Source organism: Corylus avellana, chromosome 2 (genome assembly GCF_965113065.1).
Source record: "Corylus avellana chromosome 2, dhCorAvel1.hap1.2, whole genome shotgun sequence".
NCBI lineage: Eukaryota > Viridiplantae > Streptophyta > Magnoliopsida > Fagales > Betulaceae > Corylus > Corylus avellana.
In genome coordinates, this window is record NC_142491.1 from 15783539 (window position 1) to 15810017 (window position 26479).

Below are 26479 nucleotides of genomic sequence, written 5' to 3' on the forward strand. Positions count from 1 at the left end.
TTGCCCTGGTTGTTGTAGTTGTTTATTGATTTTTTTTTATTATGTTTTTTATTTTTATTTTTTTGGAATAAGGATTTGACTTCTTAAATCTACTTTCATGAGTGATCTTTGTTAGGTAATGGCCGGGTCCTAGATTCAAACAATTGTCTCGCATCAAAGGAAATCCCACCAACCAAGACCAGTGCATGAGTGTAGGGGTGAAAAGGCGGTGCTAACTACTAACCACTTTTAAAGGCTATTAGGAAAAACCATTAATAGCTTAAGCGGTTACGGTTAGCGATTTTAGGTTTTGAAAAAACTGCTAATTGTTAACCACTAACCACCTATATATATTATGTAAAAATATATGAAACAACATTATTTTTGTGTTTATGTATACATAAATGATGTCGTATATAGAAGTGTATTATTGTATTACCATAGAAATAATGTTGTTATATATATATATATATATATATATATATATATATATATATATAATGTTACATTTTTTCTTTTAAAAAATGGTTAGCGAATTTTACTAATCACCTAGGCGGTTACGGTTATTTGTTTTAACCAATAACCGGTTAACCGTAACTACATTTTCACTTCTACGTGAATATACAATTACGGGTGCCATTCAAATCAACCATCAGTAGAGGGTTATCGAGGATTCCCCACAACTAATAAAGGCCACAATTATCCAAGGCCATGATTGCTCGTTAAAAGTCACTCCAAAAAATTATTGAGTAGCACTGATGACCGAGAATTCGGGAACCACAATTGGTGATAGCAACTCGAACCAAATTAACCAATTGCAACAAACGCCTATATAAGGTAGCATCCACACAACTAAAAGAGGTCGACTCTTTGCAATTTGAGTTGTTATTATTCTCTATAAAGTTTACTAACTTAAGCATTGAAGTTATTTCCCGTCACACCTGACAAGCTATTTTGTTTAATTTTTTATTTATTTTATAGGTTATCATCTTTCTAGCACGTGCAGTCCATTCATTAAAACTATAGCAACACTTCCAAATATAAGGTGATGTAGCAACCCATTTAACAACATAATGTGCAACAAAATTAGATCATCTTGAAATTTTCAAAGCTTTCCATTTAGAAATGGGAATAAGTGATCTTAGATATTAGTAATAACTGGATTCGTTCTGTGGTCTAAAAAAAAAAAAAAAAAAAAGGATCACTAATGGCTAGGATAGTAACCAAAGAGTCACCTTTAGAAATGTGATATTTAGTTACTTTTGCGATAAAGTGATTATAGAGTTTTTATCAAGAGTGCATTAATATATATAGTTAAACATAACTCTAGTCTAAAAGTCTAAGTTAATGGGCTAATGAGCTAAGGTCCACTTAAGTATATTAAGCGCTATTTTCTTTTATATTTTCTTAATGTGGGATACAACACTCACAAGTACACTTACAGCATCGCTAATAACATCTACAATAATATGGTTTTTGTTAGGATCCTGAAAAAGGTGTATGAACTGAAAAGTAACGCTATACATCAATTTTTTTCTTTTTCTTTCTTTTTATACTAAGTTAAGGTGACTTAATTGCGAAAATATTCCCATCTTCTATAACGATTTGTTTGGTATTACGATTTTATAAATAAAAAGTGAAATTTTAAACTAAATAAGAAAAATAGATTGTTTGAAATTACTTTTAAAAAAATTGTGATTTAAAAATGTAAAAAATTTACAATATTTTTCTAAAAATTAACAAATTTAAAAGCTAAATTATGATTTTAAGAGTCAAATTAAGATTTCGCCAAACACTATTTTTCACTCGCATTTTTTTAAATTGGAAATCCAAATTAGTATAGACAATGTGTGGCGACGAAAAAAGTCGCTTCCACAGTTGAAATTCCGTCTTAACAGAAGCAGTCGTTGCTCTTTTACAGACGCACACCCCCCCTGCTCCCTGTATAATTTCCTTGAATGAGTTTCTTTCTAGAGAAGCAATAACGAGAAAACGAGAAACCAAGAAAACCAGAAACCATATGCTAATGCAAGAGAAAAAGAAGAAAGTAGAAGTAATCAGGAGAGCAAGAGATGCGAAGGCAGGGCGGTAAACACATAAGGAATAGACATTGTGAGCATGATGCAGGGGCTCCATAACCAGCAGCAACAACTAGCGGCGCTCCTCTCCGTCGCGCTCCCCAAGGACGATTCCACTTCCTCTGCCTCCGCCTCCGTCGCCACCACCACCGCCTCGGACAGCGGCAGCGAATCGGCTCGGCTCGCCGCCATTAACTCTCTCCACCGCGCAATCGTCTACCCGCCCAACTCGCTCCTCGTCGCCCACTCCGCCACTTTCCTCGCCCAGGGCTTCTCTCAGCTCCTCTCTGACAAGTGAAGCCCTCTCTCTCTCTCTCACTCTCTTGAATTTGAGCTTGAATTTACATTATATAATTAATCATAAGGGCTCGGTTTTGGTGTGAACTTTGGTGGGATTTTACGTGTGAAGTACTTCTAGTAGAGGCTACTCATGCGGATTCGCTTCAATTTTGTTTAGTTTTCTGTATGGTTGCTTAGAAAACGTAGGAAAGGAGCAACAACAAAAAATGCCCACTCTACTTGCCTAATACAACTGTGTTCCTTGTCATTGAATTTCAGAGTTTCTCATTATCGGGAAGCATTACGTTGAATTTCGCGCTTGTATTTTATTTTCCTTTATTTTTGCTCTCAATTTTCTAAGTGATCCAACAAGGCATCTATGTTGAGTAAAGGAACTTGGAATTCTGAAGTAATTTGACAGTTACTTATTTTGGTTGAATTCTGTGGCGCTGTGTAACTTTTTTTTTTTGGTGTCCAAATTGTGACTCAGATCATATTCAGTGCGACAGTCAGCAGCTACAGCTTACGGAGCTCTTTGCGCCGTGGTGTGTTCAATTCCTATTACTTCAAATGGAAGACAGAATCATGTTATACTTGGAAGTATGGTTGACCGGTTCATTGGTTGGGCATTGCCATTGCTTAGCAATGTTAGCGCCGGTGATGGGACCACAGAATTGGCGCTGGAAGGCCTACGGGAGTTTCTTAATGTTGGAGATGTTAGTGGAATCGAGAGATATGCTTTGCCGATTCTCAAAGCATGCCAAGTACTTCTTGAGGATGAGAGAACCTCCTTGAGTTTATTACACCGGCTTCTGGGTGTATTAACTTTGATTTCTTTGAAGTTCAGTAGATGCTTTCAACCTCATTTTCTAGACATTGTCGATCTGCTTCTTGGGTGGGCATTGGTACCGGACCTTTCGGAATCAGATAGACGGGTTATTATGGATAGTTTCTTGCAATTTCAGAAACACTGGGTGGGTAATTTACAATTCGCTTTGGGGCTTTTGTCAAAGTTCTTGGGTGACATGGATGTAATGCTTCAGGATGGGAGTTCTGGAACTCCTCAACAATTTCGAAGGTTGCTTGCGTTGCTTTCTTGTTTCTCAACAGTTTTGCAATCCACTGCTTCTGGATTGCTGGAAATGAATCTACTTCAACAAATAAGTGAACCACTAAGCAGAATGCTTCCAGGGTTATTGGGATGTTTATCTATGTTTGGAAACAAATTTGGATGGTCAGAATGGATTGGGGATTCATGGAAGTGCTTGACTCTCTTGGCAGAAATATTATGTGAATTATTTTCCACCTTTTATCCTCTTGCAGTTGATATCTTATTTCAAAGCCTGGAAATGAATCATGCTAACCAACCAGTGGGAGCAGGGAAGATTACCTCCTTTCAAGTTCATGGGGTCCTAAAAACTAATCTTCAGTTATTATCTCTGCAAAAGTTTGGCCTCCTTCCATCATCTGTGCAAAAGATACTGCAATTTGACGGTCAGGTATCTCAGCTGCGGTTGCATCCAAATCATTTGGTTACTGGAAGTTCTGCTGCCACTTATATTTTCTTGCTTCAACATGGGAATAATGATGTTGTTCAACAAGCAGTGACCTCATTGATTGAAGAGCTGGAGTTTTTAAAGGGCATGCTGGGAAAAACATTGGGTCATGGAAATGGGTTCAATAGTAGTTTAGATGCTAAATCCTATTCAAAACATGAGTTGTTTGCTTTGATTAAATTTGATTTGAAAGTTCTGTTGACTTGTGTTTCCTTAGGTGGGCGTAGCAGTTTGGTTGGCCAGCCAGACATTGCCTCCTTGTATCTTAAGAGGTCAGAGCAGTTGGTGTCTTATATCACTGAGAAACTGAATCCTTTTGACTTACCTGTTCAGGCCTTTGTGGAGTTGCAAGTCAACGTTATCAAGACGTTGGAAAGGCTAACTGCAGTTGAATTTTTAAGCAAGTGCTCCTTAAGATTTCAAAGTAATGGGAAACCTTCCTTGGATGTTGCTGCTGAAAAAGTCCCTGATGATGAAAATTTCAGGGATGGATTTTCAGCTGTTATCACCGACCATCCGGGGAAGTACAGTTTGCTCATTGTCAAAGCTCTTCATGTTTCTTCTCCTCTCGCAGTTAAAGAAGTAGCCCTAGATTGGGTCCAAAGATTATGCGAGAGTATTATTGCTATTTCTGAGGACTCAAACTCGAACACTTATTTCTATGAAGCATTTGGATATGTTGGTATCGTTGGGAATATTGTCTTCTCTATTTTAGATACTGCTTCTGACAGGGAACCAAAAGTGAGGTCACATGTTGCAGTAGTTTTAGAGCTGCTTCTGCAAGCAAGACTTGTGGATCCCATGTACTTTTATCCTATTGCTGAAGTGGTTCTAGAAAAACTTGGTGATCCAGATATTGATGTAAAATACACATTTGTGAGGCTTCTTGCCCATGTCCTTCCTACTACAATGTATGCTTGTGGTCTATATGACTACAGAGTATCTACCACATCTAATGCTGGCATTCTTAGGCTGGTCAATAGTTCTAACTTGCACTGGAAGCAAGTGTTTGCCCTGAAGCAGCTGCGTCAGCAACTTCACTCACAACAACTTGTTTCCATTTTGAGTTACATTTCTCAAAGATGGAAGGTGCCTCTTTCTTATTGGATCCAACGGCTCATTCATAGCTGTCGGAGGTCAAAGGACCTTCTTTTTGGTCAAACTGAGGAATCAGGAAACTTTGTTGCTGCTGATATATGGCTGGACATAAAAGTGGATGAAGATATTCTTGAAAGAAGTTGCTCAGTCAATAATATGGCTGGTGCCTGGTGGGCTGTACATGAAGCAGCTAGGTTTTGTATTGCTATGCGCCTTCGGACTAACCTTGGTGGGCCCACCCAGACTTTTGCAGCATTAGAGCGAATGCTTTTAGACATTGCACACCTGCTACAGCTTGATAGTGAGCAAACTGATGGGAACTTAAGTATGATAGGGTCTTCTGGAGCTCAGTTGTTGCCAATGAGGTTACTATTGGATTTTGTTGAGGCCTTAAAGAAAAATGTATATAATGCATATGAGGGGTCTGCTGTTTTACCATCAGCTACTCGCCAGAGTTCCTTGTTCTTTCGGGCGAACAAAAAAGTGTGTGAGGAGTGGTTTTCTCGTATATGTGAACCAATGATGAATGCTGGATTGGCACTTCAAAGCAATGATGCCATAATTCAATATTGTTCTCTGCGTTTACAGGAACTCAAGATTCTTGTGGCTTCAGCTTTGAAGGAGAAATCTAGGGCCCAGTTGTCTGAGAACCTCCATAATATCAGGGCTAGATTTTCTGGAGACATCTTGCGGGTATTACGGCATATGGCATTGGCTTTGTGTAAGAGTCATGAACCGGATGCTTTAATTGGCCTACAAAAATGGGTTTCAATGTCATTTTCTTCCTTGTTTACCGAGGAAAACCAGTCTCTCAGTCAAAGTGGGGACATGGGACCTTTTCTGTGGATCTCCGGGCTTGTATATCAGGCCGAAGGCCAGTATGAAAAGGCTGCTGCTCACTTTATTCACTTGCTTCAGACCGAGGATTTGCTTAGTACAATGGGTTCTGATGGCGTACAGTTTGCTATTGCCCGTATCATTGAGTGCTATACTGCTGTATGTGATTGGAGGTCTCTAGAATCCTGGCTACTAGAGTTACAAACACTTCGTGCTAAGCATGCTGGGAAAATTTATTCTGGTGCTCTAACTACGGCGGGCAATGAAATCAATGCATTTCATGCCTTGGCACGTTTTGATGAGGGCGATTTTCAGGCAGCATGGGCATGCCTTGATTTGACACCCAAAAGTAGCAGTGAACTCACCCTTGATCCCAAACTGGCCTTGCAAAGAAGTGAGCAGATGCTTTTACAGGCAATGCTTTTCCAAAATGAGGGAAAGGTAGACAAGGTTCCGTGTGAGTTACAGAAGGCCAAGTCAATGCTAGAGGAAACATTGTCTGTTCTGCCTCTTGATGGGTTAGCAGAGGCAGCAGCGCATGCTACCCAATTGCACTGCATCTTTGTATTTGAAGAAGGTTACAAGCTCAAAGACAGCCAAGACAAATCCAAACAACTTCAATCAATATTGAGTTCATACCTTCAATCGTTGCAGTCTCCAATCAGTAGAGTTAATCAAGATTGTAACCCATGGTTAAAAGTTCTCCGGGTTTATCAAACCATTTTCCCAACTTCTCTGGTTTCTCTTAAAATCTCTTTGAATTTGTTAAGTTTGGCACGTAAACAAGGAAACCTAATGTTGGCTAACCGTCTAAACAGCTATCTCAGAGATCATGTGTCCAGTTGCCCTGAGGAGAGGCAACGTTATTTTCTCAGCTTGAATTTGCAGTATGAGGGCGTCCTGCTAATGCATGCTGAAAATAAGTTTGAAGATGCTTTTACTAATCTTTGGTCATTTGTGCGGCCTTGCATGGTTTCTTCAGAATCCATAGTTTCTAATGCTGACGATAATATTCTGAAGGCCAGGGCCTGCTTGAAGCTCTCGGATTGGCTGAGGCAGGATTATTCAGATTTGAGCCTGGATATCATTGTTCTCAAGATGCGAGCGGATTTCAACATGGATGATAGCTCTATTCTTGGCCAAGGTGGACCGTCCTTTAGCAGTGAGAATCTAAGCTCTAGGCCTAGTGTGGGTCCTATTATTGAAGAAATTGTGGGTACAGCTACGAAATTGTCCACTCATCTTTGCCCCACTATGGGCAAGTCATGGATTTCGTATGCCTCTTGGTGTTTTAATCAAGCTAGAGACTCTCTTTTTAACCCACATGAATCAGTCCTGCACTCATGCTCATTTTCTCCTTTTCTTGTTACAGAAATTCTACCTGAGAGATTCAAGTTAAATGAAGTTGAGATTGTAAGGGTAAAATCTTTGATTTTGCAGCTTTTTCAAAACAAGGGTGATCCTAGAGGTTTTATAGATGAATGGAGAGGACAAAACTTTCCACTTGAAACTTCAGAACTTAATTTGAGCAATGACAACCCTGTAAGGGCTTTGGTGAAGCAAGTAGTAAATACTATTGAAGCTGCAGCTGGGGCGCCTGGTGCAGAAAACTCTAGTGGTGAATGCCTTTCTTCTACAATAGCTTCTCAGTTGAAGATTTTCTTCTTACGTGCAAATGTTGGCCTGGACGAAGCTGACATATTATCTGTAGTAGATGATTTAGTTGATGTTTGGTGGTCTTTGAGGAGGAGAAGAGTGTCCCTCTTTGGGCATGCGAGTCATGGTTTTGCACAGTATCTGTCATATTCATCTGCCAAGGTTTGCCATAGTCAGTTGACTGGCTTTGATTGCAAATCTTTAAAACAAAAAACTGCCAGCTATACCTTGAAGGCTACATTGTATGTCCTACATATTCTTCTAAATTATGGAGTGGAGTTAAAAGATACTCTTGAACCTGCTCTTTTGGCAGTTCCTTTGTTGCCATGGCAGGTGAGATGCTGCTTCTGAGGTGTATTTTCTCCCTTGTTCTTTTTTTTTTTTTTTTGGCAAAGATTATTCTGTGACATTCTTATCACAATCTTATTCTGTAGGAAGTAACTCCCCAACTGTTTGCTCGATTAAGTTCTCATCCTGAGCCAGTGGTTCGGAAGCAGTTGGAGGGCTTATTGATGTTGCTGGCCAAGCAATCTCCTTGGTCCGTAGTGTACCCAACACTAGTTGATTTAAATGCTTATGAGGAGAAGCCTTCAGAGGAACTTCAGCACATACTGGGTTGTTTGGTAATGGAATTTGCTTTTCTTTCTTCGCTTGAAACTTATGTGCATTTTGTGCATTATAATATGTCTGATATTAAAAAAATTTATCCATCATTTGGAAACTGGGCTTACAAGTATTAGAATGTCCTCATATTAATGATTCAATACTAAATCCAACCCTCTTTCATTCATGTGGTTGACATTAGTTGTGTGCCTTTTTTATACTTTGGAAGTTATAAGATGGGGTGTTTGCTGCTACTCAGAGTCTGTAATTCCGGCCTGTCCATATACTTGTGTTATAACTGTGAAATCACTTTTCTAAATGAGAATGTTTAAGTTGTTTGTGTTGGTTTTGGAGCTCACCAACTGTCTCATTTTAGAGTTTTGGCGGGGATAAAATCATGACTTCGTAAGTGTTGCCACTTCACTCTGTTTATTTCAGAGCTTACCAACTAATATTCTTTTTCAGCATTTCTTTATGTTCTGTATTCTAAGACATTGTTATTCTTTCCACTTTGTTTCATATTGGAAGACAGTCATTCTTCATGTATGTTCTGCCTTTTGTTTTATGGTTCTTTGATTGCTATTAAGAAATATGAGGATCATTAGATGAACGATGTAATTAAATATAATGTTGAAAGTGGTAGGATGTAGACGAGGTTCCCATGCTTATGGTTTCTCAGATGCTTGCAAGTTCTTAAAGTGCTTGTGATATGTTTTCAAGGTTTGGCATACCAAATGAAATATAATTTGCTGTTTCGTATTTGTCAGTGCCTCACTCAACCTTACCAAAATATATTATAGCTAAGCATCTTGCTTTAATTTGATCTTTTTTCATCTGATTCATTGCCTCCTGGTTAAACTGGATCATGAAATGATTAAAGCATAATCTTGTTACGTGCAGAGAGAGCTCTATCCAAGGTTGATTCAAGATGTTCAGCTGATGATAAATGAGCTCGGGAACATGACCGTTCTTTGGGAGGAATTATGGCTCAGCACACTTCAGGATCTTCACACAGGTACCTTTGGCGCTCTCAATAAGGCTTTTGTTTGTTCATGATGCCATTTAATTTGAACACATCTTCCATGATCTCTTTATGCAGTGTCTCTACACGGTTAATTTTATTGTGTATATACACCATGTAACTTGAATATGAACATAAGGTTCTATGTCCAAAATGCAAAACTTGGCCCAAAATGATTTTTTTCAACATGACCTTATTTTTTAATTAGGGTTGTCGTTTTGGGATATTTTATCTGGAAAAATATTGAAAAGGTCCCTAAGGTCCCTAAGGTTTAACTTGGCCCAAAATCACTCCTTAGGTTTAAAATTTATCAAATTACTTCTTAAAGTATTGTCCGATATTAAATATCTCCCTCCATACACCTGTCATCAGGGTCTTTAATGAAAATTATGGCATACTAGGTGCAGGGCAATGTCAAACCCAATAAAATAGCTCAACGTGTATAGAAGTGTCATCTTAGCTTCGGGGGGGAAAAGTCAAATTTTGGGAGGATTTTTGGTGTGGCGGGACGCCCCTCAAGGTTGTCTTTCCGGGCCTTTTTAATATTGCTTGCAACAAGGATGCTTCCATTGCAGATATCTGGGAGTGTGTAAATGGGATGGTTAAGTGGAATGTTACTTTTACTCGTAGAATTCATGATTGGGAGGAGATGGTCTTAGCCTCTTTCTTCTCGTTCTTGTATTCGTTATCGATTCGTGGGGAAGGGGAGGACCGGATGTGGTAGATCCCTTCAAGAAAAGGGAAGTTTGAGGTACGCTCCTTCTATAGGATGCTTGCCTTTAAGGAGCCTAACCACTTCCCGTAGAAAAGCATTTGGCGCACCAAGGCTCCCTCGAGAGTGGCGTTTTTCGCGTGGTCGGCCGCCCTTGGGAAATCTCTTACGTTGGATAATGTTCGGAAGGGAGGTATTGTTGTGATTAATCGATGTTGTATGTGTGAGGCGGATGGGGAGTCTGTGGACCATCTCTTTCTTCATTGTGGGGTCGCGCTCAAGTTGTGGGATGTTATCTTCTCTGGCTTCAACATGAGTTGGGTTATGCTTAGAAGTGTTAAGGAGATGTTTGCTAGTTGGTGGGTGGGCGGTAGAACTAGTAGTGCCGTGGTATGGAAGATGGCTCCCCTTTGTCTTCTATGGTGTCTTTGAAAGGAAAGGAATGCGAGATGCTTCGAGGATTTGTCGAGGAACCTTGAGGACCTTGTTCATTTCTTTTTGTACACACTTTTCACATGGACTGCAGGCTGGCTTGCTCCTTTAGTGATCAATTTTCCTGATTTTCTCTTTATGTTCTCTTCTTCTTTCTCCCCTACTTAGTTGCTCTCTTGTATACTCTCTGTGTACTTGGGTTGCGTCCCTCTGCATTATTTAATGCATTATTACTTATCAAAAAAAAAAAAAAAAAGGTGTCATCTTAGCTTGACACACGGCAAATAATTAAAAAAAAAAAAAGAAAGAGAAAAAAGAAAAAAGAAAATGGGGAAAAAAAAGGAAGGGTAGGGTGGTGGGTGGGTGGCCACCTACTGACCACAGAGAGTGTTGGTGTGGTTGGTGAGGAGAGTGAGGGTGTGGGTGCAACCCACCCACCCACCCACCCACAGAGGAGGAGGTTGGGTGGGGTTGCCCCACCCATGCATGTTGCCAATGGGCATGGGTGGGTGGGGTGACCCACCCACAGAGGAGGAGGTTGGGTGGGGTTGCCCCACCCATGCATGTTGCCAATGGGCATGGGTGGGTGGGGTGACCCACCCACGTCCTCCGTGGGTTGGTGGGTGGCAACCCACCCACCCCTCTCCTAGTTGGAGGAGAGGGGTGATGTGGTATTTTTGTGACAAAAAATATCAATTATAAAATAACCACTCGCAATAGTACGAATCCTGTAGGATAGGGCTATATTGAGGGTGTCGAACCTCAAGGACTGCAGGGGTTTTATTATCAAAATTCAAAAGATTAAAATTAACTTAATTAAAAAGAGAATTGATTTGATTTTCTTTAAAACTTAAAGTGCATGAAAATAAAAGAGATTTAAAATAAGAGAGTGTGTAGGGTATTGACTTCACCTCTATCCGCACAACAATGGTTAATCATAATTAATCTCAGAAATTCATTCTATGCATGTTATAAATAAACAAGAAACTACCTTATTAAAGAATAAGCATAATCTATCTTTGGTTGGCACGGATCGTTCACCTAACCACTAAGATGCGGTACGACCCGTCTTCCTTAGGTATAAATTATCAAATTCTTTAACAGGATACACACAATCAATGAATAAGTGTAACCCATCTTCGGTTGGCACGGACTCTCTACCTAAATTACACTAAATTAGGGTGTAGTACAATCCGTCTTCCCTAGGCATGGCCTATCAAATCTTATTGATCATATGTCAATTAAACCCATTGTATAACCATCATCCTCATAATCACAGAAAACAATAATGATTTGATTTCAATAAAAGTAAAATACTTTCTAAGACAAAAGAAGAATTTCACAAATATTGATATTGGAATTTATGAACAATTGCATTTAATAATTAAGAACATAAATCAATTGTAGCAATCCTCATAGTTATACAATCAATATGCATAAATTGAAAATCTAGAAATTAAATACAATCAAACCATTGTGCTTGGATAGGGTTACATCAACACCCCACGAAGGGGTTTAGCCGCTCATAATCTTCTAAGCTCCAAAGGCAAATTTCTGATTTCTAGCTCTAGGAAGCGGTCTGTCTGTTTACAATGTTTAGAGCCCTATTTATATGGATTATGAGAACCCTAAAAACCCTGAGAAAACCGGAGAGCAGTCTCCCAGTCCAATTGGGAGACTGAAATCCAAGTCCATGCTGGAGAGGAATTCTTGCCGTGCACTGGACGCTCGTTTGCGCTCGATCCAAGATTTGGTGTGCTCGAGCGCAGTGCGCTCGAGCCTAGTTGGTGTGCGCGCGAGCGCATACCGAGCGCAGGTATGCGCTCGATCCTTGGTCGCAGACGCTCTAGCGCATGTGCGCTCGATCCCAGGAGTGCTGCACTCAATCCCAGCTCCAGAATGCTCAGCTTTTTGTCTTTTTAAGCCCAATTTCCAAAGGTTTGTTAAATGAAACCTAAAACTCAAAAACAAAGCAAAATCAAACAAATAACAATGCTAAGGAATTAACATATGTAAATTAAGGGGCTTGAATGTGCAACATTCGGCGCTTATCAGGGGGATGATAGTCCGCCCACCCACCTCCTTTCCCCTCTTTATTTTATTTTTTCAAAAAAAAAAAAAAAAAAAAAAATTCCCCATTTTCTGTTTTTATTTTTGATGTGTGTCAGGTTAAGGTGACCTTTCTGTATATGTGGAGCTATTTTATTGGGTTTGACATAGTCTTATGCCTACATGTCACAATTTCCGTTAAAAACCCTTATGGTTGGTGACATAGGGAGTGATTTGATATGGGAGTATACCTTAAGAAGTGATTTGATAAATTTTAAACTCTAGGGAGTGATTAATAAATGGTTAAACCCTAGAGACCTTTACAATATTTTCCCCTATTTTATCTCATCAATTTACTTAGGGTTATTGTTCTGGGATATTTTAACTCATCAATTTTTGAATAGCATATTCTTCAACATGAGCTTATGTTTTAGTTAGGATGTTTCTTTATGGTGTTTTATCTCATCAATTTACTTAGGGTTGTTGTGGTATATTTCAAGTCATCAATTGTTAGATAGCATCTTCTTACGATCAGTAAATGTTGCAAAATTATGATTTCGTAATGCAAATGTTACTAGAACACATGATTGTGGGTTTTCCATAATCAATTTACTTACAGTTGTTTTGTCTGACTAAATTTTCTTCAGATGTAATGAGGCGCATTAATTTATTGAAAGAAGAAGCCGTCCGGATTGCGGAGAATGTCACTCTTAGCCAGAGTGAGAAGAACAAGATAAATGCTGCAAAATACTCAGCCATGATGGCTCCCATTGTTGTGGCCTTAGAACGGCGTCTAGCGACAACTTCTCGGAAACCTGAAACACCTCATGAAGCATGGTTCCATGAGGAGTATAGAGAACAATTGAAATCAGCCATCTTAAATTTTAAGACTCCTCCAGCATCTGCTGCTGCACTTGGAGATGTGTGGCAACCATTTGATAACATTGCGGCATCCTTAGCATCTTATCAGAGGAAGTCAACAGTTTCTTTGAAGGAAGTTGCTCCTCAACTGGCCCTTTTATCATCTTCGGATGTGCCAATGCCTGGTCTTGAGAAGCATGTAACAGTATCTGAATCTGACACAGGTCTCACAACTAATCTCCAAGGAATTGTCACAATTGCTTCATTCTCAGAGCAAGTGGCTATCTTATCAACCAAGACTAAACCTAAAAAACTTGTTATCCTGGGTTCAGATGGTCAGAAGTACACATATCTTTTGAAAGGGAGAGAAGATCTGCGCCTTGATGCAAGAATCATGCAGCTCTTGCAAGCTATTAAGGGGTTTCTGCATTCATCTCCTGCAACTCGTAGTCATTCTCTTGGCATTCGATATTATTCTGTGACTCCAATCAGTGGTCGAGCTGGTCTGATCCAGTGGGTGGACAATGTAATAAGTATATACAGTGTGTTTAAGTCTTGGCAAAACCGTGTCCAACTTGCACAGCTCTCTGGAAACACAAAAGATTCGGTTCCTCCACCTGTTCCCCGACCAAGTGATATGTTCTATGGTAAAATTATACCAGCACTCAAAGAGAAAGGCATTAGGAGAGTAATTTCACGAAGAGACTGGCCTCATGAAGTCAAGCGTAAAGTTCTTCTGGATCTTATGAAGGAGGTTCCTAGACAACTTCTTCACCAAGAACTATGGTGTGCTAGTGAAGGATTCAAAGCCTTCAGCTCAAAATTGAGAAGGTACTTTTTAAGGACCTCATGAAAACACTTTATTTTTTCTAAAAAGCTTTAATTCATTAAATCTATATACTTGACCCAACTGAACTAAAATTTTTTAGCCCAATCACCCGGGGTTCATAAATCGAATAACTTTTTGCCAGGAAGTTTTATTTAATTCAATAACCTCTGAAAAACCATGGTCATCATGTCATTCTTCTTTGCCTTGAGTCGGGTGTTCTCTTAGCTCTTCCTCCTTTGCCTGTTGCATTGTGAAAATAAATCAATCACTCCTCCGTACCAGTGCATATACTTATCCTCATTGCATGTTGCCCAATCATCTATTTTAACATTCTTAATTTGGCTGCACTTTTTCTTGAATTTGTTTCTTCATTGCCTACGCCGTTTAACACAAAACATGCACATTCTTCTGTGGTAATCCTTACAAGGTATACCTTCATGTTTAACATTGGCTGTTCAGCTTCCACAACCCCCTTGGGCCTGGGGCTGGCCGTGTGAAAGATTATGATGTTTTTAGTGTTGCGAGGATTAAAATTTTTTGTAGTTTACCGTTTCATACTGTGACAACAAATAAGTCTTATATGTTTGTCAAGAACTGGAAATATGTTGGAAAGACATGGAAGCTCATGATCACATAGAACCAAACTTCTTTCAAATCAATTATAATCCTAACTCATGGATACTTGAAAAGGAAACCTCTTCAAAGCAATGATAAGCCTAAAGTTTGCATAGTAGAGCCCAAACGTGAGACTTGAATAATAACACAATGTCAACAATATTGGAAACTTAATCTAGCATTGTGTTTAAGTAGATAAAGGAGAAATATGAGTATATTCATGCATGTGGCATATGTAAAATGATACATTTATGCATTGTTACAAGAATCTATGTTATTTGTAATTATCAATGATTCTTTCATAAAATAAAATTTTACAGTTTACTAATTGGACTTCATGCCCTGATCCTGAAAGCCCATCATTGTTCAAATGTACAATCCCGATTCTCATGATATATCATCAAAGTCATTTATAATGGTTTGTCTAAGCTGTACAGCATGGACATAGGAGATACGAGAATCCACTTGATGAAACTCTTGGCTTGAAAATAAGACCTAAGTGATATTAGGAGAGGCGAAGAATGTGAATGAGGGAAAAAGAAGAAATAAAATGCTGGGAGTCCTCTTGGAGTCACACATTTGGTTCTCGTCATGCAGGACTTTTGTGATCCCTTTATAGAAAATAATTAGAGATAAAAAGAAGAAAAGCTTATGGCAGATCTGGTGTTGTATGAAATAGTTAAACTCTATGATGCGATCAAAGCACGGCGAGACTAAGGAATTAAGTTATTAAGAAATAAAAGGTAAACTTTATCTTGGGTGTTGAATCTAGCAAACCTTAGAGTCCTTAACAGAACTTAAAAGCCGAAGAAGACATTACTGATAATCAATAGTCTAGAGTCCAATACAATGATATCATAACATTTATTTACTAGAAAATATTATCCTTAAAACCCAGCTAACTACCCAGCATACACTTAAGGGTGGCAACTACTGATTACCTGTATTTTGGGTAGTCAACTGTCATTACAATTTAAACCATGGCTACTGTGTCTCTTTTTCTCAATAAATAAGACAAATAATTCAAAAGTGAACTTGATTTTGATGTTCTTAATGTCTTGGACCTTGCCCCAGAGACATACCATGCGCCCCTGGCTACTGATCTAGTGTTTTTTCGATCAAGTACCTATTTTAATAGGCTAATTGGTTGAAGAAAACCAGTATGACAAAATCTGAGAGTTGGGATAAAAGAAACTTTGGGCTATTAATGACTTCTATTGTGATTTTCTTTTTTAGTTTCTCCTTTTATTGGTACAAGAATCTTACTGTTTCATTGTTGACCAATTGAAAAACATTTTTTTTTACTAAATTATGTACTTGATAAATTGTGAAACCCTTGAACTATCAGTTGGTTTTGACTTGTAGGTATTCAGGAAGTGTTGCAGCCATGAGCATGGTGGGCCACATTCTGGGTTTGGGTGACAGGCATTTGGATAATATTCTTATAGATTTCTCCAAAGGAGATATTGTACACATTGATTATAATGTTTGTTTTGATAAAGGCCAAAGACTAAAAGTTCCAGAGATTGTTCCCTTCCGTCTTACCCAGACAATTGAAGCAGCTTTAGGGCTGACTGGAATAGAAGGCACCTTTAGATCAAACTGTGAAGCGGTTGTTGCTGTTCTGAGAAAGAATAAGGACATACTCTTGATGTTACTAGAAGTGTTTGTTTGGAATCCACTGGTAGAATGGACACGCGGAGATTTTCATGATGATGCAGCAATTGGTGGTGAAGAAAGAAAGGGCATGGAGTTGGCTGTTAGCTTGAGTTTATTTGCATCACGAGTGCAGGAAATTCGTGTTCCCTTGCAGGTACTTGTTCATTTAAAAACTGGAGCTTGTATTTTCCTTTGTTAGAAGAAAACGCAGAATATGTTGATCTTGAAAACCGTGTAAACATATTAATTCACTTTATTCCTTCTTTCTTCAATCCTGGTGGCTGCACTGGCTGGAGCCCATCTTGCACTTGCATTGCCATATCTTTGTGATGTATTGTACTGAATTACTTATATTTCTTGTGCTGTCTTGAAGTTTTAGAGTCTGTGTTTAACTGGCACAGCAGCCAGGCTGGTGTTTATCACTTTGCATGCAACAACATATTCAGTATTCTATTCCTCATTTTTTTTTTCTGGAATTTAAAAATTTATTATTTCCCTTCAATCGTGATCAGGAACATCATGATCTTTTATTGGCTACTCTACCAGCCATTGAATCTTCTCTTGAGGTATGAGGGAGTACCGCCTACAAATTTTTTTTTTTTCTTTCTACTTACAAGCTTTGATAATTTTTTATTATCTTTTTATTTTGAACTTTATTTTGACTTTAAGAATATGTGTACCAGAGATTTGCTGATGTTCTAAATCAATATGAGCTTGCCTCTGCTCTTTTTTATCGAGCTGATCAAGAAAGGTCTAACCTTGTTCTGCATGAGACATCAGCGAAGTCAATTGTTTCTGAAGCAACTTGTAATTCGGAGAAAACTCGTGCATCATTCGAAATTCAGGCTCAAGAATTTGCTCAAGCAAATGCTGTTGTTACTGAGAAAGCTCAAGAGGCAACGACTTGGATGGAGCAGCATGGAAGGATCCTTGATTCTTTACGAAGCAATTTGATTCCAGAAATAAATGCCTGCATAAATCTGAGTGGTATGGGAGATGCTTTTTCTCTTACATCTGCTGTTCTTGTGGCAGGGGTTCCATTAACTATTGTTCCTGAGCCCACACAAGTACAATGCCATGATATAGATAGGGAAGTTTCTCAGCTCATATCCGAGTTAGATGATGGAATGTCTTCTGCCATAACTGCAGTCCAAGCTTACTCTTTGGCTTTGCAAAGAATCCTACCCCTAAATTACCTTTCAACCAGTGCAGTGCATGGCTGGGCACAAGTTCTACAACTTTCTGTAAATGCACTTTCCACTGAGATCCTCTCTCTTGTCCGAAGACAAGCTTCAGACATCATGGTGAACGTACGTGGGGATAATGTTGATTCTGTCAAACGCAAGCATGGTGATCTGTGTCTTATGGTTGAGAAGTATGCAGTACAGATAGAGAAAGTTGAAGAAGAGTGTGCTGGGCTAGTCAACTCTATTGGCTCAGAGACTGAATTAAAAGCCAAGGATCGTGTTCACTCTGCTTTTATGAGATATATGCAGTCTGCTGGTCTTGTTAGGAAAGAAGATGCTATTTCTTCCATTCAATCAGGACAATCTAAATATGCGGGGACAAGGGATGCAAGATTGCAAGGGGAGCTGGAAGAGAAGAAGGATAAGGTGTTGTCTGTTCTGAATATAGCTGTTAGTTCTCTGTATAATGAGGTTAAGAGTAGGATACAAGACATGTTTAGTGATTCCACTAAAGGAGGAAGTGCAAACAATAGATTGCAGTATGATTTTGGAACTATTTTCTGTGGGTTCGAAGCTCAAGTTGAGAAATGTGTTCTGTTGGCAGAGTTTCTTAGTGAACTACAACAATTGATTGGTAGAGAGATACCTAGCATTGATACAGACAAAGATCATTCAAACCATCCTTCTGAACAGAATTGGGCTTCCATTTTTAAAACTTGTTTACTTTCTTGTAAGAGTTTACTCGGGCAAATGACCGAAGTTGTTCTACCAGATGTTATAAGATCTGCCGTTTCATTCAATTCAGAAGTTATGGATGCATTCGGATTGATCTCACAAATTAGAGGTTCTAATGACATGGCACTGGAGCAGCTTCTTGAGGTTGAAATGGAGAGGGTGTCTTTGGTTGAACTGGAACAGAACTACTTCATTAAGGTTGGCATCATTACCGAGCAGCAGTTGGCTCTTGAAGAAGCAGCTGTGAAAGGCAGGGATCATCTCTCTTGGGAGGAGGCAGAGGAGCTTGCCTCCCAGGAAGAAGCTTGTAGGGCACAGCTGGACCAACTCCATCAAGCTTGGAATCAGAGGGATGTCCGTACTTCTTCACTCATAAAAAGAGAAGCTGACATTAAAAATGCCTTGGTTTCTTCAGAACGCCATTTCCAGTCACTAATTTCTGCTGACGAGGAGAGGGAGCAGCATAATGTTAGAAGCAAAATGCTATTATCCACACTAGTTAAGCCCTTCTCTGAATTGGAATCTATGGATAAATCGTTGTCTTTATTTGGTGTTTCTATTACTTCTCACTTGAATTACATTCCTGATTTAGTGGATTTGATGAGATCTGGAAACCCAATATCTGAATATATCTGGAAGTTTGGGGGCTTGTTGGATACCCATTCTCTTTTCATTTGGAAAATAGTCCTTGTGGATTCTTTTCTTGATTCATGCATACATGACGTAGCTTCATCTGTAGATCAAAATTTAGGATTCGACCAACTCCTCAATATTGTAAAGAAAAAGCTAGAGGTCCAACTTCATGAGCATATTGGTCAGTACCTGAAGGAAAGAGTTTCTCCTGCTTTTGTGGGTTTGTTAGATAGAGAAAATGAGCATCTGAAGCAACTAACAGAGGCAATAAAGGATGTTGCTCTTGATCAAGTGAAAAAAGATGTCGGGGCTGTGAAAAAGGTTCAACTTATGCTTGAGGAATACTGCAATGCTCATGAAACAGCTAGAGCAGCAAGGTCAGCAGCTTCCCTTATGAAAAGGCAGGTGAATGAACTCAGGGAGTCTCTTCGGAAGACTAGCCTAGAGATTGTTCAGATGGAATGGATGCATGATACCTTGACACCCATCCATAGTACCAGGGTCATATTCCAGAAATTCCTTGCTAGTGATGATAACTCATATCCAATTATTTTAAGCCTACGCAGAGCTAAATTGCTGGAGAATATACAATCTGCTGTGTCAAAGATAGCTAGATCAATGGAGTGCCTGCAGGCTTGTGACCGAACTTCTATTACAGCAGAAGGGCAGCTTGAGAGAGCAATGGGGTGGGCTTGTGGTGGCCCAAATGCTAGTGCAACTGGAAATGCTTCGACCAAGAGTTCTGGAATTCCTCCTGAATTCCATGACCATTTGATGAGGCGACGGAAATTGCTGTGGGAAACTAAAGAAAAGGCATCAGATATTATGAAAATTTGCATGTCAATATTAGATTTTGAAATATCGAGAGATGGTATTTTCCGGTTTCCAGGAGAGATTCATCCTTATAGGACTGGTGGTGATGGCAGGACTTGGCAGCAAGCTTACATGAATGCGTTAACAAGATTGGATGTTACCTATCATTCTTTTACACGTTAGTTTGCAAAATTCCTCGGCAGTTAACATATATTCTCTTCATTTGCACTTCCATATGAGTGGTGAATGTATTTTTCTTGTTCCTCATCTTAGGTACTGAACAAGAATGGAAACTTGCACAGAGCACCATGGAAGCTGCTTCCAATGGCTTATATTCTGCTACTAATGAACTCTGCATTGCCTCTCTCAAAGCAAAGTCAGCTTCAGGTTACATGCCTTTTATTGACATTCATCACTACCTTAAAAATAAACCTGCTTAGGCATAGACATGTTCATTGTTTATGTTTGCTTTATAAAATATCACTCAGTGACACAGAAACTCATGCATGTTGCTTCTATATTTGTTGGTAGATTATGTGTAACATTCTATTTTTTCATTTACAGGTGACTTGCAAAGCACTGTTCTTGCCATGGGGGATTGTGCATGTGAAGCTAGTATTGCATTATCTGCATTCTGTCGTGTTTCAAGGAGCCATACTGCTTTGACTTCTGAATGTGGTTCCATGCTTGAAGAGGTGTGGCCTTTATGATAACTGATGCTAATTAAATTTCTTGTTAATGATACTCTGTATTTTTACAATATCTGTATATAGCATGATGCAGGAAATGATTTCAACTTCTACATCCCTTATTTTTTTAAATTGCATGATCGAGGATATGGTACTTTTGATGTTAGTGTGTGATTGGATGCATCAGCATATTAGATTGGGCGTCACTGCCACGACATGGCTGTCATGGTGGCAGCTTGGGCGTACACTGCACCCTTGCTGGCCACCTAGCCAAGGCATGGGGGAGGCATGCCTTGGGCTCATTTTGGATGCTGGGGTTGGCATGGTCCAGCCCCTTTGCTTGGTTGCTGGGGTGGACTTGGTATAGCCCCTTGCTTGCTGCTTATGGCTGGATGGGTGCAGCCCAGCCCTTGATGAAGGCTCATTGATGTTGCTTGGAGAAGACTCAGTGTTGCTTGGTGGAAGGATCAGTGTGGGTGTGGCCAATGGACTGTCAAGGTGCGTGGCCTTGCTACTGTGGCCCATGGTCTGTTGGGGGGGTATGTGTAGCTCTCCGACTTTACTCTGATGATAAATCTCTGATGATATTGAGGTAGAGATAGTAGTGTTTAGTGGCAATTGGAGATTTCCACTTTTGCCTTTCATTAAGTAAAGTCGGGGTGCAACTGGTTGTTGGTGTGGCTGATATGCGGGCTAGTGGCGCGGCCTAGTCCATTGGTTGCCTTGCTGACTTGTTGCTGGTTGCCTGCAGAGAGGGGCCATGCGGTGGCACTGATCTGCCTAAGGGAGGCTGATGATTGCCTCAAGGCAGTGGCCATGTGGTGGCACTCCAAGTGTTGTTGTGCCTGGGGATACCGAGTGCCCTGCTAGCCTTCTGCACATAGCGGGGGTGCAGAAGGGCTTTGAGTGAGGTAGTGGCTTTGCCATGGGCACTGCCCAAGCTGCCTGCATGAGGATTGCGTGCAGGAGTGGAGAAAGTCAGTGTTGTGCCTGCTGTGACGCCTTCTGCACATGCTAGGAGTGTAGAAGGGCTGCTTGAGTGTATGTTTTAGTTTTAGTCCCTTCACCATAGCATGAATATTAGGGTCAATATAACATGATTTCAAGAATACCCTTATGCCCTAATGATATGATTAATTCATTTAATATCTTTGGTCTGATATTGGCAGTTTACTGATGGTCTCTCCAATCTATATTTTTTGAGCTTCTGCTATGTCCCTCATGTAATTCTTCTATTCAGTAGAAACATTTTATGATATCAACTTCAAAACAAAAGAACAAAGATATATACTGAAGAACTTTTCGGTTTAATAGAACGGTGAGTTAGAAGGTGGAAATATTTTGGCTTTGATAGAACATGGGTAGGCAGACCCCACTAACCTTTCCATCTCAGCCCATAATCTCCAATATAAAAAGCAGAGAAATAATAATTAATCCAATGAATAAATATATTCAACATCACAATTAGGAGTTTTGTTTTGCATTGATGCTATTTGTTATGCCACTCTAATTATCGTTAGGAATTAAAAAGGTGATTGATAAATTTGTCTTAGTAGTCCATAATGCTGAACAGCTAAAGGTACTCGGCCATTCCTCATGCTGCCCCTTTTATCTGTTCTTTTCTGTTTCTTTTGCTGAATTTGATTTATCTGGGCCACTTATGAATTGTATTCAAGGGATTCTTGACATTTTTCTTTTCTTAGTTTTATATGTCGCTAATGTTTTTGTATTTCTTGTAGGTCCTGGCTATAACAGAAGACCTACATGATGTTTACAATCTGGGAAAGGAGGCTGCTGCAGTGCACTTCTCTCTTATGGAAGATCTTTCAAAGGTATACTTTGTTTTCCAATTTGCTGTTATTATCTACTATTTACAATTATTTATTTATTTATTATTTATTATTTTTTAAGTTTTTCATTTGTTGTTACTGACACTGATTGCATGCTTATGTAAGCAAACAGGTGCTTACATGTGGGGACTCACTTTCCAGATATCACCATTTTTTTTTAAAAAAAAGTTTTGCTTATCTAGGTCTGCTCTGAAGTCACAACAATATATTCTGATTTTCTTATTTCTTGTGCAGGCAAATGTAATCCTTCTTCCACTTGAAGCAGTGTTGTCTAAAGATGTAGCTGCGATAACTGATGCTATGGCTAGGGAAAGGGAAACCAGTACAGAGATATCTCCCATTCATGGGCAAGCCATATACCAGTCTTATTGTTTAAGAATTAGAGAGGCTTGTCAGACCTTTAAGCCCATGGTACCATCACTTACGATGTCTGTGAAGGGACTCTATTCCATGTTAACCAGGCTTGCACGAACTGCTAGTCTACATGCCGGCAATCTTCATAAAGTATTTTTACAGTTTTAAGATTAATCATGTTGGTTATGTTAATGTTAATATATTTTGAAAATACTTATAATATATATATATATATATATATATATATATATATATAACTTATCAAAAAAATATTTTGACAATAGCAAGATTACTGAAAGTGGATACATTCTCTTTCTCCCTCTCTCTGACAGGCCCTTGAAGGACTAGGAGAAAGCCAGGAAGTAAAATCACAGGAAATTGATGCGTCAAGGGAAGATCTTGCTGTTGATGCTACTGAATTTACTGAGAAGGAGGGAGGAAACCTCTCCATATCTGACAGTGGAAGCACCGAAAAATTTATTGGTGGAACTGGACTTTCTTTGCAAGATAAAGGATGGATATCTCCACCAGATAGCATCTGCAGTAGCATCTCTGAATATGGCATTAGCCCAGCTGAAGAAAATGTTCCAGATTGCTTAAATGACCTGTCACAAGAGATTGGACGGCTTTCGCATGGGTCTAGTGCCACAGGTTATCAAAACTCTGCTCCATTTTCTCAAACTAATTTCCAAGAGATCTCATGTTTTTTGCATTCAGAATCCAAGTATGTGGAGGTTAATGTTATTGATACAGGTTCTGTCAAGTCGACAATGAATGAGCCAATTGAATATCTGGAAGTTGTGACAGCACCAAGCAATGAATCTGTAACTGCCCCTGCTGACAGTTTGCACTCTGTGAATAAGGACTCAGATGAGAAGTTTGGGGGTAATGATGAGATATTTTCATTGAACAAAGCTAAGATTGAAGATGAAGATCGTGAAGCTCCTCTTCCTAATACACATGGTAGTCGAGTAAGCAGGGGTAAGTATCAAGCATACGTATCAATTGTTTTCATGGGGGTGGTGAGCTTATCTTTCCAGAATTAAATCCATTTAGTTTGGAAAACTAAACAAGGTCTGGTATTTTGATGAGAATTCAGTCACCTAGGGAATTATATTAATTCTTGAGAATTCAGTACAGATTTCTTTATTTTTGGCCTTTTCTCCCCCTAGTTGCTTTTGGAAGTTGGGTGTTAATTCCCTTGAGAACAAATGGGGGAAAAGAGGACCTGGTTGTCAGTTTCTTGTTTGTTTACTGTTTTTTTGTCACTGCCAGGTAAAAATACTTATGCAATGTCGGTTTTGAGGCGAATTGAGATGAAACTAGATGGCCGAGACATTGGTGACAACAGGTTTCTGCTTTTTTTGGAATTCTTTAGTAGGTTTTTGAGTTAAATTCTTATTAACAGTGAACCTTTGTTGGATTTCCAGAAATATTAGTGTTGCAGAGCAAGTGGATTATCTACTAAAGCAAGCCACGAGCATAGATAATCTTTGCAACATGTACGAAGGTTGGACACCATGGATTTGAAATTGTGAAGTCTGTGTGCTTTAGATTCAAGCTACGGTCTCAAATTACGTTTTGCAAGATACCGTTTCAGGCATGTCAGGGGTACTACTTCATTCACTTGTTATTCTTAAAGACATACTTGGGTCTGTAATATTTGCCTGTCTACAAGGAAGCCATTGCACCTATTGCCTTAGCATGCCCCATATTTGGCTTCACAATCTCTGCTTGCCATTGAATTATTGCCAGAGCTTGCCCCATGATTTTTACTCACAGAATGGGCCATGAGCATCTCAGGTATGTCAGTGGTATTTCATTCACCTGTTATGCTAATTAAAGACATACTTGGTTCTACAAGAAACCATATTTGGCTTCACAACCCCCTGATTTTTCCTTGCAGAACCATGAGCATCTTCAGTGAGATAATTTGGCATAAATTACAAAGAGCTGCTTTGGATGGCTCTATCCAATGTTTGGCCCATCCTTCCCTTCAAGGGGTCAGCAGTTGTTTCAGGCAGAAGATATACTCCGTGCCCTTCCAAGACAGATCTCATGTTAGCATGAAAGTACCTTACCAGATTGGCTCACATCACATGTAACACTGACCGTGCCTCTGCTCTGCAAGGGATTGCTCCGCCAGCTTGCATTAAAAGCCTCTATGTTGATAAGATAAGTTTGCATGCCTGCTGCCCACAGAGCAACACCATTTGAGGTGTTTGAAACCTATTTTGTTGATAGCCGAAGGAGAGAATACTGTGATCAATGTGCTTTTCAAGACGATTACTAGTTCTGCGCACCATTCTACCATGGTAATTGCATCCGCACAAGTTTTCGGTAAATATCCATAATATTATTTGCTAAGGCAGCCGATATCGGTCTTGTAATTATTCAATAATAGGCCAAGTAATTCCAAATGGCCTTGTCGGACGCTGTTTTTTCTTTCTTTCTTTCTTTTACTTCACATTTTCTGAAATTAAAGATAATTCCAGATTACCCCCATCAGGCTGAAATTAAAAATAAATGTTTTTGTTTTAAGAAATTATATATATATATTACGAGGACATCAACTACACTCTGCTTGATGTCTTGAGCTCATCCTTGGAATGAGGAAGCTACGAGTGTTCCTTCCATAATGGGCACAGAAAATAATCTCATTCTTTGAAAAATTGCTTCAATTATTTGTTCGTCCTGCGTTCTATAGGATTATGTCATTTATTATGGTCACTTTTTTTTTTGTTTGTTTTTTCAAAGTCTATATCATGTATGAATATATTATCAAGTTAATTAAAATAACTTGATAATCATTATTTAAATGATTTAACACATCATGTATATAATTAAATAAATCTTAATTATAAAATAACTCATTATCTCTGCGTAATAATAATGAAGTGGAGGGTTCTTTCTTTCTCTCCATATCGATTATCGAAGAAGGGGGTTATAATAATAATAATAATAATAATTGTGTGCTAAAACCTTATCAGATATGCATAGAAGTTGAAGTTTCAACGGCTACTAATAGTGGCAAAAAAAATAATAAAATAAATAAAGATACCACTAGCTTGCGCTGGTTTTGGGAGTTCCAGTGGGGACAAAAAAGAAGACTGACAAAGGATGTGTGGCTGTACGTGTTTCAAAGCGCACGGATAGAAGTACAAGAAGGTGTGCGCCCGGCCCGGTAATATCACCCTCCTACTTAACTTCTCAACCTTGTTATATAAACCCGACTTTCCTTCACGACTCAAAATATCAACGATCCAAAAGGTTTCAAATATCTCTAAAGCACTTGTACCCTACGTCCTTTTCTTCTTCAATTTGTCTGTTTTTGGTACCAAGGAAGATTTTTAGTCATGTCTGCGGTGGTGGATATTTGGACTAGAGAGCTGGCCAAGCTGCGAGAAAAGGGTCAAACTATGTATTCAGATAGCTCGAGCCCTAGGAATAATAATGCTGAATCCAGCCAGAAGGTTCAAGCCAAGGTAGAGGGCTCGACTGGGTTGGTTCAAGCTTTTAGCCGCTTCAAGCGAGGCAACTCGCCTATGTTGCTCTATCCTGACGCTTACATTTCTATGCTTGTTGAGTCCTTTTGTGATTGAAAAATAATGCCACTTTGTCAATTTTGTATTTTTGGCTTCTAGTTTTTCCTCTTTGGCCCTCGACATTTCACCTGTAAAATGGTTTGTGTACGTGGCCAAAAAGAAGATGTGCGTAAGTGTCGCTCTTCATATCTCAATAAAAATAAGTTCAATAATATGAACTTTTTCTTAATATTTGAAAGAAAATAAATTATATATCCCGCTCTCATGCTGTAATTATATCACCTGCTAAATGATGACATGTGGTAGCCGAAAGTACGACCATACCAATGCCCACACGTGGATGCGTACTTAACCATTCGAATCGACAGGCAAATGAACCGACTAATCCTCGATCAGATTAACCGTCTCG

At 39.2% G+C, this 26479-nt stretch overlaps 1 protein-coding gene across 3 annotated transcripts; it reads left to right on the top strand.

Moving 5' to 3' along the window:
- Positions 1-1951: 1951 nt before the first annotated feature.
- On the top strand, positions 1952-25033 carry LOC132175321 (uncharacterized). Of its 3 annotated transcripts, XM_059587227.2 has the most exons (18): positions 1952-2351; positions 2827-6971; positions 7200-7816; positions 7918-8106; positions 8987-9101; positions 12948-13992; positions 15971-16418; positions 16777-16830; positions 16948-19810; positions 19906-20019; positions 20197-20327; positions 22061-22153; positions 22406-22675; positions 22858-23176; positions 23279-23506; positions 23801-23876; positions 23956-24328; positions 24432-25033. In XM_059587227.2, the coding sequence occupies exons 1-17, from the start codon at positions 2098-2100 to the stop codon at positions 24053-24055; spliced, it is 11061 nt and encodes a 3686-aa protein (XP_059443210.2). In that variant the 5' UTR covers positions 1952-2097; the 3' UTR covers positions 24056-24328; positions 24432-25033. The 3 variants fall into 3 exon arrangements, with proteins under 3 accessions (XP_059443210.2, XP_059443201.2, XP_088369186.1); XM_059587218.2 differs by having other exon boundaries at positions 2827-7816; XM_088513060.1 differs by having other exon boundaries at positions 2827-7816; positions 22858-23506.
- The last annotated feature ends 1446 nt before the right edge of the window (positions 25034-26479 follow it).